At 44.0% G+C, this 16,493-nt stretch overlaps 1 protein-coding gene across 11 annotated transcripts in view; it reads right to left on the minus strand.

Moving 5' to 3' along the window:
- The window catches only part of ppp1r12a (protein phosphatase 1, regulatory subunit 12A), a 212,502-nt gene that overhangs the window by 43,493 nt on the left and 152,516 nt on the right, over positions 1-16,493 (minus strand). For 10 of the 11 annotated variants that reach the window (XM_070900112.1, XM_070900111.1, XM_070900119.1 and 7 more), the window contains 5 exons: positions 13,473-13,563; positions 9,626-9,817; positions 6,873-7,026; positions 5,812-5,948; positions 1,536-1,598 (listed from right to left, as the gene is read on the minus strand). In XM_070900112.1, coding sequence (XP_070756213.1) covers positions 1,536-1,598; positions 5,812-5,948; positions 6,873-7,026; positions 9,626-9,817; positions 13,473-13,563 — 637 coding nt within the window. Of the gene's footprint in view, positions 1-1,535; positions 1,599-5,811; positions 5,949-6,872; positions 7,027-8,072; positions 8,385-9,625; positions 9,818-13,472; positions 13,564-16,493 lie in introns of those variants that run through there. The other variant, XM_070900118.1, reaches the window with a different exon arrangement.

Raw genomic sequence — 16,493 nt, forward strand, 5'->3', positions numbered from 1 at the left:
GATCAGCCCTGATCTTATTAAATGGCGGAGCAGGCTCGAGGGGCCAAATGGCTGACTCCTGCTCCTATTTCTTATGTTCTTATGAGCCTGATTTACTGTAAAGATTTCAACAGGACAAACTATGCTGAAAAATGTGAGGTCGTATATTAAGAAGAATGAGAGAGAATATACACAGAATTGCAAACCTTTAAAAGTAGTGCAGCAGAAAGAGCCATAAATCTTCTAAAAGAGAATGTGATAAAGCTATATAAAAAAAAAACATGGGATCTTAGGTTTTAGAGGCATAGAGTTAAAAACAAGCAGACTTGTTAGAATATAGTGTCCAGTTTCTGGACACTTTACTTCAGCAACAATGTCAAGACCATAAAGAGAGGATTGGAGAGACTGATTAGACATCAGGGTGAGAGGGTCTTTTCATTCGGGCAAATGTTCAGAGGAAATTCAGTAAAGGTGTTAAAAGTTATGACACATTTTGAGGAGGTAAAAACTGAGAAAAACTATTTCTACAGGTCAGTGAGTTGGTAACAACAGGCCACAAATTACCAGAAAAACAGCAGCGTGGTAGGGAGAAGGAAGGCCTTTTATGCCGAGGGTTGTTGGGATATAAAATGCCTCATTACAAACAGTTATGGAATCAGGAAAGTGGATTAATAATTGAAGAATTATTCTGTTAATAAATATATGGGTAAAAGGGCTTGGAAATGGATCTAAATGGATGATTCTTTTTGGAAGGCTGCACTGGCGCAATAAAATCAAATACTACACAAAAAATAAGGATTGAATCGATGACTTTAAAATGGTGACTGAACAGCGTACGAGATCTGGTCCAATCGACTTCTGCTCTCTGGTCCCCCTTCAACTGAAAACTGCACTTGGTCTAAACAACTCGTGGGCAACTTCACAGGCGATTACACAACGACCATCAATACTTGAGGAACAGTCTGGAGTTGCTCTGATTTATTTTCAGCAAGAAAAGTTCATTTTCAATAAACAAACTGTTTTTCTTCTTGCACTCCAATTTGATTTAAGATTTGTTAGGATATTATTCAAACATTGGATCTTACGATAAAATAAAATCCAGAGTCTTGCACTTCATCATGTTGATGTCCATTAAAAACTCAACCAAAATTCTTCCTAAATATATTAAAATTTGAGTCCAAGAATTTCCCAACCAGCAAGTGGTTTTCTCAACTGGCACCAAAGTCCAAATGTGACCATTTTTCATGCACATTTGTTGTGGGGAGAGCAGGAACCACTGGGGTAAATCTGCTTACAAGCATGATTTGGCAAATCAGCATTTCCACAAACACAGAACACAAAGGTTACAACTGAAACAATTCCCTTCATTGGCAAGAAAATGTAATTAGTCTTGAAGGATTCTGGCCGACAAACAGCCCAGCCCTATATTGAAAACACACACACACACAAGCTAACTCACAGGAATGTACGAGCTTAAAGCTTTTGATTGCAAATTTTCTTGTCACCCGTTCCAAGAGAAACAGTTCAAGGTCTGCTAGTTGGAGAAAGAAAGTTACCTGACTCTTTCTGTTCATTCCATCTTCTGTGTCTGACTGCTGTTCTTGGTCGTTTTCATCACTCTAAAAACAATCGAGTAAAATGTTAGGATTAAAACGGTGTGAAAATTCAAGATGCCTAGGCACTTGCTGGTTGGTAGGTACCCTGTGGCATTTGAACATAAGAAATAGGATCAGGAGTAGGCCATAAGGCCCCTCGAGCCTGCTCTACCATTCAGATCATGGCTGATCTGATCATGGACTCAGCTCCACTTCCCTGCCCGCTCCCCATAACCCCTTAGCGTTTGACACTGTCTATTTCTGTCTTACATTTATTTGATGTCCCGGCTTCCACCGCTCTGAGGCAGCAAATTTCACAGATTCACAACCTCAGAAGAAATTTCTCCTCATCTCAGTTCTAAATGGGCGGCCCCTTATTCTAAGAGCATGCCCTCTAGTTCTCGTCTCTCTCACCAGTGTAAACATCCTCTCTGCATCCACCTTGTTAAGTCCCCTCATAAATAGGGGGCTTGACTAAATATGGAAACCAAAACTGCACGCAGTATTCCAGGTGTGGCCTCACCAATACCTTATATAGCTGTAACAAGACTTCCCTGCTTTTATACTCCAACCCCTTTGCAATAAAGGCCAAGATTCCATTGGCCTTCATGGTCACTTGCTGTACCTGCATACTATCCTTTTGTGTTTCATGCACAAGTACCCCCAGGTCCTGCAGTACTGCAGCACTTTTCAATCTTTCTCCATTTAAATAATAACTTGCTCTCTGATTTTTTTTCTGCCAAAGTGCATGACCTCACACTTTCCAACATTATACTCCATCTGTCAAATTCTTGCCCACTCAGTTAGCCTGTCTATGTTCTCCTGCAGCCTCTTTATGTCCTCCTCACACATTAACCCTTCCTCCCATCTTTGTATCGTCAGCAAACTTGGCTACGTTACACTCAGTCTCCTCTTGCAAGTCGTTATCGATTGTAAATAGTTGGGGTCCCAGCATTGATCCCTGTGGCACCCCACTCGTTACTGATTGCCAACCAGAGAATGAACCATTTATCCCGACTCGCTGTTTTCTGTTTGTCAGCCAATCTTCTATCCATGCTAATATATTACCCCCAACCCCATGAACTTTTATCTTGTGCAGTAACCTTTTGTGTGGCACCTTGTCAAATGCCTTCTGGAAGTCCAAATACACCACATCCACTGGTTCCCCTTTATCCACCCTGTTCATTACATCCTCAAAGAACTCCAGAAAATTTGTCAAACATGACTTCCCCTTCATAAATCCATGCTGACTCTGCCTGACCAAATATTGCTTTTCCAAATGGTCACAGGTAGGCAAAGACCTGGAGTGCGATTGGTGACGGCTATCAGACAAGCTGCCAAAACGCCAGAGCAGACCCACCCCATTATAGCAATAGAGCTTATTTGCAGAACTTCTCACATTACTGACACAAGCTTAAAATATAGCACACCGTAATGACGCTGAAAGATACAGGGCTCCACAGATATAGTTAAAACGTGCTCAAGATGCAACTACCTGCCTATTGTGTTCTCCTCAAAATCTACCTCCCACAGTGGATTTGTAGAATCTGCTTTAAATTCAGTGTCATTTATTTTTACCATCTCCCTCCCCAAAACCTTTTTTTCTCAGCTGTGGCTCAAATGTCAGCCGCAGCTCAGTGGCTAGCACTCTCGCGTTTGACTCAGAAGATTGTGGGTTCAAGTCCCACTCCAGAGACTTGAGCACAAAATAAAATCTAGGCCGACACTCCAGTGCAGTACTGAGGGAGCGCTGCACTATCGGAGGTGCCATCTTTCGGATGAGACGTTAAACCGAGGCCCCGTCTGCTCTCTCAGGTGGACGTAAAAGATCCCATGGCATTATTTTGAAGAGGAGCAGGGGAATTATCCCCGGTGTCCTGGCCAATATTTAATACCTCAAAGTAACAAAAAAAAACAGATTATCTTGTCATTATCTCATTGTTTTGTGTGGGAGCTTGCTTGTGCGCAAAATGGCTGCTGCGTTTCCTACATTACAACAGTGACTACACTCCAAAAGTACTTCATTGGCTGCAAAGCACTTTGAGACGTCTGGTGATCGTGAAAGGCGCGATATAAATCAAAATCTTTCTTTCAGTTATTTATATGATTATGTAAAGGTTGATTTCCTCTCCCTTACTTCCCATTATGGATTGTGGTTCTTGCTGAAGGAGTCATTGAAGCAGTTACAGCAGGGGGAGGGTCCTACAGTCAAGTCACCAATGACCAGCACCAGGAAGGGGTGTTCATTTACGATTGCCAGGCCTGATTAACTCCAGTCACAATGCTCAGTACTGTCCCAATATCCATTCCCTTCTGGCCACTACGCAATAAAAAAAAAAATCACGTATCCTGAACACTGTCTGCTCAGAATTTTTAATTAATGCCTTGAATTGAATAAAATTTCAGGGAAAAATGGAATGGCCCCTCAACAGAGAAATGCAAGGTCATGAGAAAAAGTGATTCATATTTCAGGAAGGCATCATCTATCAACAACGTGCATTTATATATTGGCATTAAAGGTGAAAAGCTAAAAAAATGTGGAGGTCCAAAGAGACTTGGCAGTCCAGGTACATAGATCATTAAACTGTCATGAAGAGGTACAGAAAATAATCAAAAAGGCTAATGGAATGCTGGCCTTTATATTTAGAGGACCAGAAAACAAGGGGTAGAGGTTATGCTGCAGCTGTACAAAGCCCTGGTTAGATCTCACATGGAACACTGTGAGCAGTTCGGGGCACCACACCTTAGGGAGGATATATTGGCCTTGGAGGGAGTGCAGCGTACGTTTGATAACTGGACTTCAAGGGTTAAGTTACAAGGAGAGATTACACAAATTAGGGCTGTATTCGCTAGAATTTAGACGGTTAAGGGGTGATCTGATCAAACTTTTCACGGTATTAAGGGGAACAGATCGGGTAGATAGAGAGAAATTATTTTCACTGGTTAGGGATTCTAGGACTATGGGGCGTCGTCTAAACATTAGAGCCAGGAGTGAAATGAGGAAACACTTCTACACACAAAGGGTGGTATAAGTTTGGAACTCACTTCCACAAGCGGCAATTGATGCTCGATCAATTGTTAATTTTAAATTGGAGATTGACAGCTTTCTGTTAGCCAAAGCTATTAAGGGATATGGGCCAAAGGAGAGTATATGGAGTTAAGTTGCAGATCAACCAGGATCTCACTGAATGGCAGAACAGGCTTGAGGGACTGAATGGCCTCCTCATGTTCCTATGTTCGAAACCAAAATATCCCAGGGTGCTTCACAGGGGCATGGGGAAAACAGAGAGTGAGCCAAAGAGTGATCACCAGGCCAGACCAAAGGCTCAGGCAAAGGACTAAGTTTTAAGGAGGGTCTTAAAGGAGGGGAAGGTGGTCAGGAGACCGGGGGGGCGGGGGAGAAGAGGGAGATTTGGGGAGTGAATTACAGAGAGTGGGCAACACCAAACACAAGCACAAAGTAACATACAACAGACCAGAACCAGAAATTGGGGGGAGGCGGTGAAGTAAAATTATAAGACCAAAATCAGAAGAACTGAGAGTTTTGTGGGGAAGGTGCAGCATGTAGGGAGGGGCAAAAGCTATTAAGACAGAGACAATAATTAGAGATGCGTGGAGTTCAGAAGTATCAGGAGTTACTGTCGGTCAGAGAGAACAGGGATCATGGGCAAGCAGGATTTGCTGCGATAACCATCTTCCCTTTCTCCCTCCTGTTCAGCATTGACTTGCATCCACTACCTTGCAGAGCGCTCCTGAGACATCTCACTCTGTGCAGTAAGCATTACAGAAATGGATACTCTTGCTGCTGGAGCTGAGAGACTCTGTGGACTTTCAGAAGACCCCAGCCTCCTGCCAGTTCCATGAGGCATTGAGGAACTTTAGTCAGTCAATAACTGAGCTTTCGGAGTTGAAATTGTTTTATGTTTCCGATTATATCCATGGTATAAAGCAAACAAAAAAACATGTTGCGTACCCACTGGGCACGATAGTTATCCGACAAATGGACCCCACATGATGATATACTTTGATTATTTAGTGCAGTTCAGCCGCTGGCGAAACATCGGATCCAATTGGCTCCTGATGTATATTCTCTGTTTGTGGAGATGGGAGGAATTGATAAGAGTTTCCTGCTTTTGCCAACAAAAGGATCAATGTACAAGTTCTAACAGAACAGGTAATATCTCAGCAGCATAAAGCGTGCACAGTTTCAACAATCTGGTCAAGGCATCACACTCACATCCTGCGTCCAATAAGAAACGCCTGTAGATCTCCGTTTCTCCCTCGGCCGCCGTCGATCCCTTATTGATGGTTTGTTCTGTGACTTGTCGTCCAATTTCTCTTCTCCGTCTCTCTCGTCTTCCCTTCTGTCCATTTCTGGTCAAAATAAAGAAAAGAACATCTTTCACCCTCTGACGAATAAGGAAACCAGAAGTAGTCACCAGCTTTACTCAGGCGACATAATCACCACACCAGTTCTACTCCTACAGGTTTTAGCTTGTGAATTAAACAGAAAAGCGGAGTATGGTGTCAAGCTTTATACAAGAGCGGAGACTTGTTTAATCTACTTTGCTATTCGTCGAAAATTTACTTTTCAACCATACTTCATATCTGGTCTCTATAGAATAAGACTGCAAGGAGCCGTTTATTTTTGCAAAATCATTCCGATGCTGATTGGAATATTTAAGTATACTAATGTTACTAATAGCCTCCTGATGTGAATCAGACGAACATGGAAAGAGCCAGGTTTAGTTTCTGGTCCATGCTGAGCAAGTAGTGGAGCACTTTAATAATAGAGTAGTTCAGTGCAGGGCTGAGGGAGTGCTGGGTTACCAGAAGTGTTGTTGGTGGTTGGGATGAGACGTTAAACTATCTGTTCAGGTGTAGTGAGTTCACCCACTGTACTGGTCAATATTCCACCCTTATCCAACACCAACTAAAAATTGCTCTATGCAAGTTGGCTGCCAGATTGCCAACACAAGACTGGCTGCATTTTAAAATGTATTGGTTGCAATGTGCTTTCGGACATTGAGGATGTGATCAGGTTCCCTGTAAATGCAAGTTCTTTTCTAAGAGGAAGAAATGTTTGCAAAGGTGCACAATTTGTTTGGATTGAATGTTTTGCCCAAACATACAGGACTTGTGTGTGTGCGTGCTTGTGTGCACACATATTTTTAAAAAATGGACAAAATTTGGGCATTTGATTTTGATGCACACTGAAATGGAGCATGCTAAGTACACAGTGACAGATTTATGCTTGGTTCTTGCCAGTAGACTATGCACAAAGAATTGCAACATTACCTTTATCTGTTTCCCCAGAGCTTCGGGAGTATGCAGAGTAAGCGGACGTAATGCCTACAAGGCTGTTGGGTCGATTTAGTTGGGACGCAACGTATGAACTATTGAGGGCAGAGACTGCTGCAGTTGTGGTAGTTGGCCTGATGCGTTGATAAGGCTTCAGAACAAAAATTGGGAAATTTTAAAGTAAGGTTGAGCGCTTTATAACTTGCACAAAAAGCATTTACAATGTTTACACTGACAGTATCAATATCATCTTAAAGCAGTTTTAAAACATTATTTCTTTTCTGGATATTACTGATGAATTATCCACCTGGTTGGGTTATTTTCATTTATCTGCTACTTCCATACATGGCAACGTCCTCACTTGATTGTTTCCAGGGGAACAATAGGCTTTAGCACACACAGAAGCATAATGGTTGTAGGTGGGCACTTCAGGTAAGCTGCACATGTTCTCCTAATCCGACATCCAATAAACGCCCAGAAACTGTTGCAACAGATAGCTTTGAGATTGAAAGTAACTTGGAATTCCCTACACCCGACAGTGCCTGAGGGTTCACAGCCTTTGTAGCGTGTGGAGAATGATCAACATTTCAAGAATGAAACCCGACATGGTAACAATCTCTTCCATTTAGCATCCTTTCATCACCATGGGCGAGGCGCACGATGACCCTGCAAAACCATCTCAACTGCCGAAGATATTGAGCCAAAGATCGCGGTCTCTCTGGGCACATACGATGTGCATACACATCCGTAGAGTCTCCACAAGTGCCTGTTATAGGCACACTCTGCGCGTGCACCTAAAACTGGCACTAAAACCAATGCACCCCCGGGAGAAGGGCCTTCGCAGGCAGAGATTTGGGCTACTTGCCCAACGAATGTCCTTCAAACTCTTACACCTGGTAAAAGCAGGAATAAAGCCTGCATTTACCAGGATAAGAGTTTTAATAGATGTAAAAAAATAAATGTTATTACTTATTTTTATATTAAAAACCCTGTCTATGAAGGTAAGTTTATTTTCAACACTATTAAAACATTTTATTTTTAAATTTCAAAAACATAATTTGTTCTTAAACATTTAATTTAATGCAATTTCTATTAATTAAAAAAAAGTATGAGACTATGAGAATACTACATTTTGATTGGTGGTCCAGGCCCACGTGATCCCATGATACATGTACGCTCCTGGAATATATGGGCCTCTGCGCTGGGCTACTCAGCTGGGTCTCTGAGCACAAGTCGACGTTCCTCTGGGATCACCAGGTATTTTAGTTGAAAAAATTCAGTGGTCGGAGACATCCAACCGCAATTTTTGGCCCATCGTGTGCAGCAGTCAAATCTCGATATCACGCATCTTCTGCAAGCAGGACCAACTGGAGAGTTCATCATCACTAGGAGTGATCAGAAAAGGAGATCGCTAATACTCCGCTCGGGGAGAGGTCATTGATCTCTTCACTTGTTCTGAATTTTATCCTCCAAAATTATGGAACGTGCGGTTTCAGTCGGTCTTTATGGCTGCATTTAGAGAAACCAAGGCAATAGTGTCATGCTTGGTAATGAGAATTTTCACCATCTCTTAGCCCAACAGAGAGATGCTAATCACACCGAGCATGGTATCCTCACTGCCTCCCTGCCACAGGTCAGGGCAAGGCAGCTGAACACTACTCAGAAGCTTTCGACAGAAGTTAATGCCGACATACTGTGCAAACATTTAGTTTGTTTTCAATGCAGGCATTACATCGTCAGTGCTGGCACATGCACTGAACTGCAGCAATCCAGCTGAGGGTACACTCTTGTAATGTATGTACCTGTGAGTATGCTCACAGGTTTGTTGCGCTGTTGCATTGAGTGGCTTAGCCAGTCACGTGATGTTCACAAGACTCAATAAAACCCCAGTTAATTGGGTCTAGGTTATCGACGATGAGGTATGCAGTTGTGAGCCTGGATGAATGAACTGGTAATGTGTCATGTAATTTTTAAACCTTTGTAAATAAACCAACTAGTTTTTAATAGCAATGTGTTGCTATGAATTCTTAAGCAAAGAACCCATGAAGCAAATACATTAAAATTGTTGTGTATAAATATTAATCCTGTGCCTCAGCCCCCTCAATAATGAGACCCCTCAATAGCGAGCTCTTTTTGCTTCAGGGCTCTCTCTGAAAGGGCCACCGAGACCAAGTGTGGTTGGCCATTATGAAGTGTCAGAGCACTGCGCGTCGCTGAGCTGGTAAACCTGTCGACATTTGCCCATTTGCTTTTATTTTCCTTCATTTTGTTCACACGAGTGGCTTTTTAAGGACAGCAGTGTTTCAACTGATGCCAGTTTGCCCAGATTTCCAGGATAAAATCTGAGTCAGTGAGCAAAACACTGATTGGAAGAAACAGAATACACCGATGAAAAGAATGGAACGAACTAGCCTCTGCTTGAAGGCTTGTCCCAACTTGGAAACAGAGAATGCCATCTTTTCAGCAAGGACAAAGAGATTGGCACAATGGTGCTACCCTATGACTTCATACTGGGCTGGAGGAGACTGTGTGCAGCACTGCCAATCTACAATGGCATGATGAGATCTGCGGGTTTACTAAACACATTACTTCCCACAAACCTGTCAATAGGCTTTATTTGGTAAGGGAGTTTAGCATGCTTAAATTAAAATGATAGAAGAAAACAAGCACTATGTTCTCAAAATATTGTGCTAAATAATCTGCGATTACTGAATAAATAATGTAATTTTCTTTTCAAAAAGACCAAATACCTCTTCAGTGTTTCTACTAAACCTTGGTCTCTCGTCATCTCGAGTTTCCGACTGATTCTTGTCCTCTTGCTTCTCTCGGTCTTGCTTTTCTTTCTCCTCCTTTTCTTTTTCTTCTTGTTCTCGAGTTCGACGGTCCACACGACTCCGCCCGATTGTTTTCTCAGCTTCTTGTAGGTCTGTTAGTGTTACACCCTGCAAGATAGTTTTGTTCCAACGCTCAGACTCAGCTCACTGTGCATCCCTTATACCCATTACAATGGCCTACACCGCAGGTCCATTCCCTTCATAAATCACTGGTCAGGCGTCAGCTGGAGTGGTGTGTCCAATTCTGGGCTCCACACTTCAGAAAGGACTCAACTTCTTGGGAGATGGCGCAGGAGAGATTTATTGGTATAGTACCAAGGATGAGGTGCGTTAGTTATCTGGAAAGACTAGAGAAGCTGGGATTGTTTGCCTTCAAGCAGAGAAGGTTAAGGGGAGATTTAATAAAGGTGTTCACAATTATGGGAGAGTAAATAAAGGAAAACTGTTGTCAATGGCAGGAGCATCAGAAAACACACGGACACAAATTTTAAATAATTGGTAATAATGCCGGAGGGGGTGTGGGGCGGGGGGAGATGGGGATAATTTATTTTACGTAGTGCGTTACGATCTCAAATGCATTGCATGAAAGGATGGTGGAAGCAGATTCAATCGTAATTTGCAAAAGGAAATTGAATCCCTACTTAAAAAGGAAACATTTGCATAGCTATGGGAAAAGAGCAGGGGGGAGTGAGACTAATTAAATAGCTCTTTCAAAGAGGCACGACGGGCCGCATTGCCTCCTCCTGTGCTGTATATTCCTGTGATTCTAGTTTTAATTATTGAAGATTCAATACTTAAGATAACTGAGTGGGAGTAGGCTCAATGCTGTGGAAAAGCAGAGATATGATGGTACAGCTTCACAACATTAAATGCAGCATCTCAGGTTGACAAGGCTGTTTAAAAAAAAAGTTAATGGAATTCTAGGTTTTTAGCACAAGAGGTATAGAACACAAAAGATGTAATGATGAATCTATGAAAATATTAAGAAGGCTGCAGTGAGAGAGGGCTGTGTGCAGTATTGGCTCCACAGTAGGGGAGAGATTGAGGCCTGTGTGCAGTATTGGCTCCACAGTAGAGGAGAGATTGAGGCCTGTGTGCAGTATTGGCTCCACAGTACAGGAGAGATTGAGGCCTGTGTGCAGTATTGGCTCCACAGTAGAGGAGAGATTGAGGCCTGTGTGCGATATTGGCTCCACAGTACAGGAGAGATTGAGGCCTGTGTGCAGTATTGGCTCCACAGTAGAGGAAAGATTGAGGCCTGTGTGCAGCATTGGCTCCACAGTAGAGGAGAGATTGAGGCCTGTGTGCAGCATTGGCTCCACAGTAGGGGAGAGATTGAGCCTGTGTGCAGTATTGGCTCCACAGTAGAGGAGAGATTGAGCCTGTGTGCGATATTGGCTCCACAGTAGGGGAGAGATTGAGCCTGTGTGCGATATTGGCTCCACAGTAGAGGAGAGATTGAGCCTGTGTGCGATATTGGCTCCACAGTAGGGGAGAGATTGAGCCTGTGTGCGATATTGGCTCCACAGTAGAGGAGAGATTGAGCCTGTGTGCGATATTGGCTCCACAGTAGGGGAGAGATTGAGGCCTGTGTGCAGTATTGGCTCCACAGCAGGGGAGAGATTGAGGCCTGTGTGCGATATTGGCTCCACAGTAGAGGAGAGATTGAGGCCTGTGTGCAGTATTGGCTCCACAGTAGGGGAGAGATTGAGGCCTGTGTGCGATATTGGCTCCACAGTAGGGGAGAGATTGAGGCCTGTGTGCGATATTGGCTCCACAGTACAGGAGAGATTGAGGCCTGTGTGCAGTATTGGCTCCACAGTAGGGGAGAGATTGAGGCCTGTGTGCGATATTGGCTCCACAGTAGGGGAGAGATTGAGGCCTGTGTGCGATATTGGCTCCACAGTAGAGGAGAGATTGAGCCTGTGTGCGATATTGGCTCCACAGTAGAGGAGAGATTGAGCCTGTGTGCGATATTGGCTCCACAGTAGGGGAGAGATTGAGGCCTGTGTGCAGTATTGGCTCCATAGTAGGGGAGAGATTGAGGCCTGTGTGCGATATTGGCTCCACAGTAGAGGAGAGATTGAGGCCTGTGTGCAGTATTGGCTCCACAGTAGGGGAGAGATTGAGGCCTGTGTGCGATATTGGCTCCACAGTAGGGGAGAGATTGAGGCCTGTGTGCGATATTGGCTCCACAGTAGAGGAGAGATTGAGGCCTGTGTGCAGTATTGGCTCCACAGTAGGGGAGAGATTGAGGCCTGTGTGCAGTATTGGCTCCACAGTAGGGGAGAGATTGAGGCCTGTGTGCGATATTCGCTCCACAGTAGAGGAGAGATTGAGGCCTGTGTGCAGTATTGGCTCCACAGTAGGGGAGAGATTGAGGCCTGTGTGCGATATTGGCTCCACAGTAGGGGAGAGATTGAGGCCTGTGTGCGATATTGGCTCCACAGTAGAGGAGAGATTGAGGCCTGTGTGCAGTATTGGCTCCACAGTAGAGGAGAGATTGAGGCCTGTGTGCAGTATTGGCTCCACAGTAGAGGAGAGATTGAGGCCTGTGTGCGATATTGGCTCCACAGTAGAGGAGAGATTGAGGCCTGTGTGCAGTATTGGCTCCACAGTAGAGGAGAGATTGAGGCCTGTGTGCGATATTGGCTCCACAGTAGAGGAGAGATTGAGGCCTGTGTGCGATATTGGCTCCACAGTAGGGGAGAGATTGAGCCTGTGTGCAGCATTGGCTCCACAGTAGGGGAGAGATTGAGGCCTGTGTGCGATATTGGCTCCACAGTACAGGAGAGATTGAGGCTTTAGAGGGGGTACAATGCGGATTCACTAGGATGCTGTCTGGTATGAGGGAATACAAAGAGTCCAGAAATTGGGGCTTTTTTCCCCATTAGACCAATGCAGATTACTGGGTAATATGACACAAATGTTCCAAATGATGAAAGGAATGGACAAGGTAGATAGAAGCAGAACCAGTAGTTACCTCTAGACTTAACTATTCCAACACGCTCCCGGCTGGCTTCCCACATTCTACCCTACGTAAAACTTGGTCATCCAAACCTCGGCTGCCCGTGTCCTAACTCACACCAAGTCCCGTTCACCCATCACCCCTGCGCTCGCTGACCTACATTGGCTCCCGGTTAAGCAACGCCTCAATTTCAAAATTCTCATCCTGGTTTTCAAATCGCTCCATAAATCTGTAATCTCCTCCAGTCCCACAACACCCCCCCACCCCCCCGCGCTAACTGTGCTTCTCTAATTCTGCCCTCTTGAGCATCCCTAATAATCCCTCAACCATTGGCAGCCGTGCCTTCAGCCGTCTCGGCCCTAAGCTCTGGAATTTCCTCCCTAAACCTCTCCCTCTCTCTACCTCCTTTAAGATGCTCCTTAAAACCTACCTCTTTGACCAAGCTTTTGGTCATCTGCCCTAATTTCTCCTTATGTGGATCGGTGTCAAATTTTTGTTATATAACACTCCTGTGAAGCGCCTTGGGACATTTTACATTCACGGTGCTATATAAATACAAGTTGTTGTTGTTGAGGGGGGTCAAGAAGCCATAGCTACAAGATGAAATGTCAGCGGTTCAGGGTAGAGGGAAGGAGAAACAGCTTTACAGAGTTGAGGGGCTTTGGAATTCACAACCAGGGTTTGTTGTTGAGGCAGAAATGATGTTAAAATTCAAGATTAGATTGGATAGGTAGATGAAGGTAAAAGGGATTGATGCAGTGTTCCTGAATCAAGGAGGGAAAGACTAAAACTTGCCTGTGTTGACCTTCTTGACTGCCTCGCCTGCCTTGACCTGGCTTTTCTTTGTGATTCAGATTCTTCATCTCGGACAGGAGTTAAATACGACCTGGAACATTAAATGTTAGTGGAGTCAGGAAATGACAAGTACCTTGCAATTCAAGTGTATTTGTATAAACAACAGTACAATTTTCATCACAATTTACTGTAAAGTTCCATTGGCTTCTCATCTCAGACTTTTCTTAAATATGATGACTGTTGAAATATACCCACATCCCATTTGTATTTATTCATGCATCGTAACAGAATAAACAATCCTCCTTCAACTTAATTTCTCCCGTCACTCGACAGTTTTTTAAAAAATGGGAGAACATATAGATGTCTGCTACAGACACGATTCAGACGAATGTGCGATATACCCCAATTCCAAAGTGATGAGTTTAAGCGTTCAGCTCACTTTTCCATTACAAAACAATTAATTTCACATCAAGTTCAACACGTTCCGACAATGGACATACTTGTTGTGCATGCAAACTAAATGACATTAAAAGTTTCAGTGCCAGGCACAAGATTTAGATTTAATCACTTAAGCTCCTCAGAAGGCCAGTCTGTTCATTCTGGAAGAAGCGTTCACTTGGAAGTCTTTTGTATTACACATACCGCTAGCATGCTCATAATCATACACTACACATCAAATGCTAGCAGATGGTGCAAGTGCAGAACACATATTTACACTGCATTCTTAAAGGCCTTATTCAAATCCACAGGTGAGGCCTTGAGGAAAAGCTTGCACTACTTGGCATGCATTGCAATAGCCGATAGCAGGGAAAATACAACATTTGGCAGTAATTGTCAGAACACTGCACAGAATCTGCACATCAAATTACATAGGATTACATAAGGCACAGAAACATTCGGCCCAACCAGTCCATTCCGGCATTTCTGCTCCACTCGAGCCTCCTCCGTCTTTCCTCATCTAAATCTATCAGCATAACCCTCTATTCCCTTCTCCCTCATATGCTTGTCACACCTCCCCTTAAAAGCATCGATACTATTCACTTCAACCATTCCCTGTGGTAAGCGAGTTCCACATTCTCACCACTCTCTGGGTAAAGAAGTTCCGAACAAGGTCCTTGCCATCCATAAGCTTATCGTGGATGATTGCACCAAATATGGCATATCTCTCAACTTTCTGCCCATACTGCACAGCTAAAGCAATTAGACATAAAAAAAAGCATTAAAACTACTTTGACAATTGACAATAAAAGCAATAAAAAAGTTGTAAATGTAAGGATTTTTCCTCCTGAATGCAATGCCTTAATTTTGTAATGCGCAAATTTCCTATGAACAATAAATCTCAAATCATTTGCTAATGATCAAATTGTTCAATAAACACACTGCTGAATTAGAGTATGTGATTGCTAAATGAAGGCCAATCCTAATTTTTGATCAAATTGATTCGACAGTTGTATTCAAAAGTGAACAGAAAGTAGATGGAGAACAAAATATGCTGCATTTTCATTATCCCAACAATTAGAACTGCAACAGTACAGTGGCTATGGTACTGCCACTGGACTAGCAGCACAAAGGTTGAGGGTCCTGCTCAGTTTGGGTTCCACCGGGATCACTCAGCTCCAGACTTCATTACAGCCTTGGTCCAAACACGGACAAAAGAGCTGAATTCCAGAGGCGAGGTGAGTGAGACTGCCCTCGACATAAAAGTAGCACTCCACAGACTACGACATTAAGGAGTCCTAATAAAACTGAAATCAATGGAGATCAGGCGACAAGTCGCTAATGGTTGGAATCAGACCTAGCACAACGGAAGTTGGTTGTTGGAGACCAATCATCTCAGTCCCAGGAGTTCCTCAGGACAGCATCCCAGGCCCAACCATCTTCAACAACTTCATCAATGACCATCTCTCCATCACAAGGTCAGATGTGGGGATATTTGCTGATGATTGCACAGTGTTCAGTTCCATTCGCAATTCCTTAATGAAGCAGTCCATGCCCGCATACAGCAAGACCTGGACAACATTCAGGCTTGGGTAGATAAGTGGCAACTGACATTCGCACCACACAAATGCCAAACAATGACTATCTCCAACAAAGCAGAGTCTAATCACGGCATCTTGACATTCAATGGCATTACAATCATCGAATCTCCCACCATTAACATCCTGACAGTCACCATTGACCAGAAACTCAACTTTACCAGCCACATAAATTCCGTGGCGACTGGAGCAGGTCAGAGACTGGGTATTCTCCCTCCACCACTAGCGCACCGTGGCTGCATTGTCTACCATCTACAGGATGCACTGCAGCAACTCACATGGCTTCTTTGATAGCACCTCCTAAACCTGCAACCTCCACCAACTAGAAGGACAATGGCAGCACATGCATGGGAACACCATCAACCTCCAATTCTCATGCGCCATCTTGATTTGGATATTTCTTACCATTCCTTCATCATCGCTGGATCAAAACCCTGGAACTCCCTCCCTAACAGCACTGTGGGAGTCCCTGCATCCCATGGACTGCCGTGGTGCAAGAAGGCAGCTGACCACCACCTTCTCGAGGGCAACTAGGGATGGGCAATAAATGCCACCCTTGCCAGCAACGCCCATATCCCAAGAAGGTTCCATAAAAACCTATGAACAATGGTGGAAAGGTAAAGAGCACCCAGCCCAACCAGTCCGCCCCACACAAAAACGACACCCCTTGCAGTGAAACATTCCACACTTCATCCCAACCGCAGCCATGCGATCTCCTGGGAGAGCCAAAAACCAGATAAAAAACCCAGACCAATTGGGGGAAAAAAAATCTGGGAAAATTCCTCTCCAACCCATCCAGTCGATCGAAATTAGTCCAGAAGATCACCCTGGCCGTATTCGATTCGCTGCAATACTTATTATATCTGCGCCAGCCAACAAGAGGTTATCCAGTCTACTCCCACTGACCAGCTCTAGGTCTGTAACCCTGCAGGTTATGGCACTTCAAGTGCCCATCCAAACGTGGTGAGGGTTTCTGCATCCACCA

Source organism: Pristiophorus japonicus, chromosome 15 (genome assembly GCF_044704955.1).
Source record: "Pristiophorus japonicus isolate sPriJap1 chromosome 15, sPriJap1.hap1, whole genome shotgun sequence".
Classification (NCBI taxonomy): domain Eukaryota; kingdom Metazoa; phylum Chordata; class Chondrichthyes; family Pristiophoridae; genus Pristiophorus; species Pristiophorus japonicus.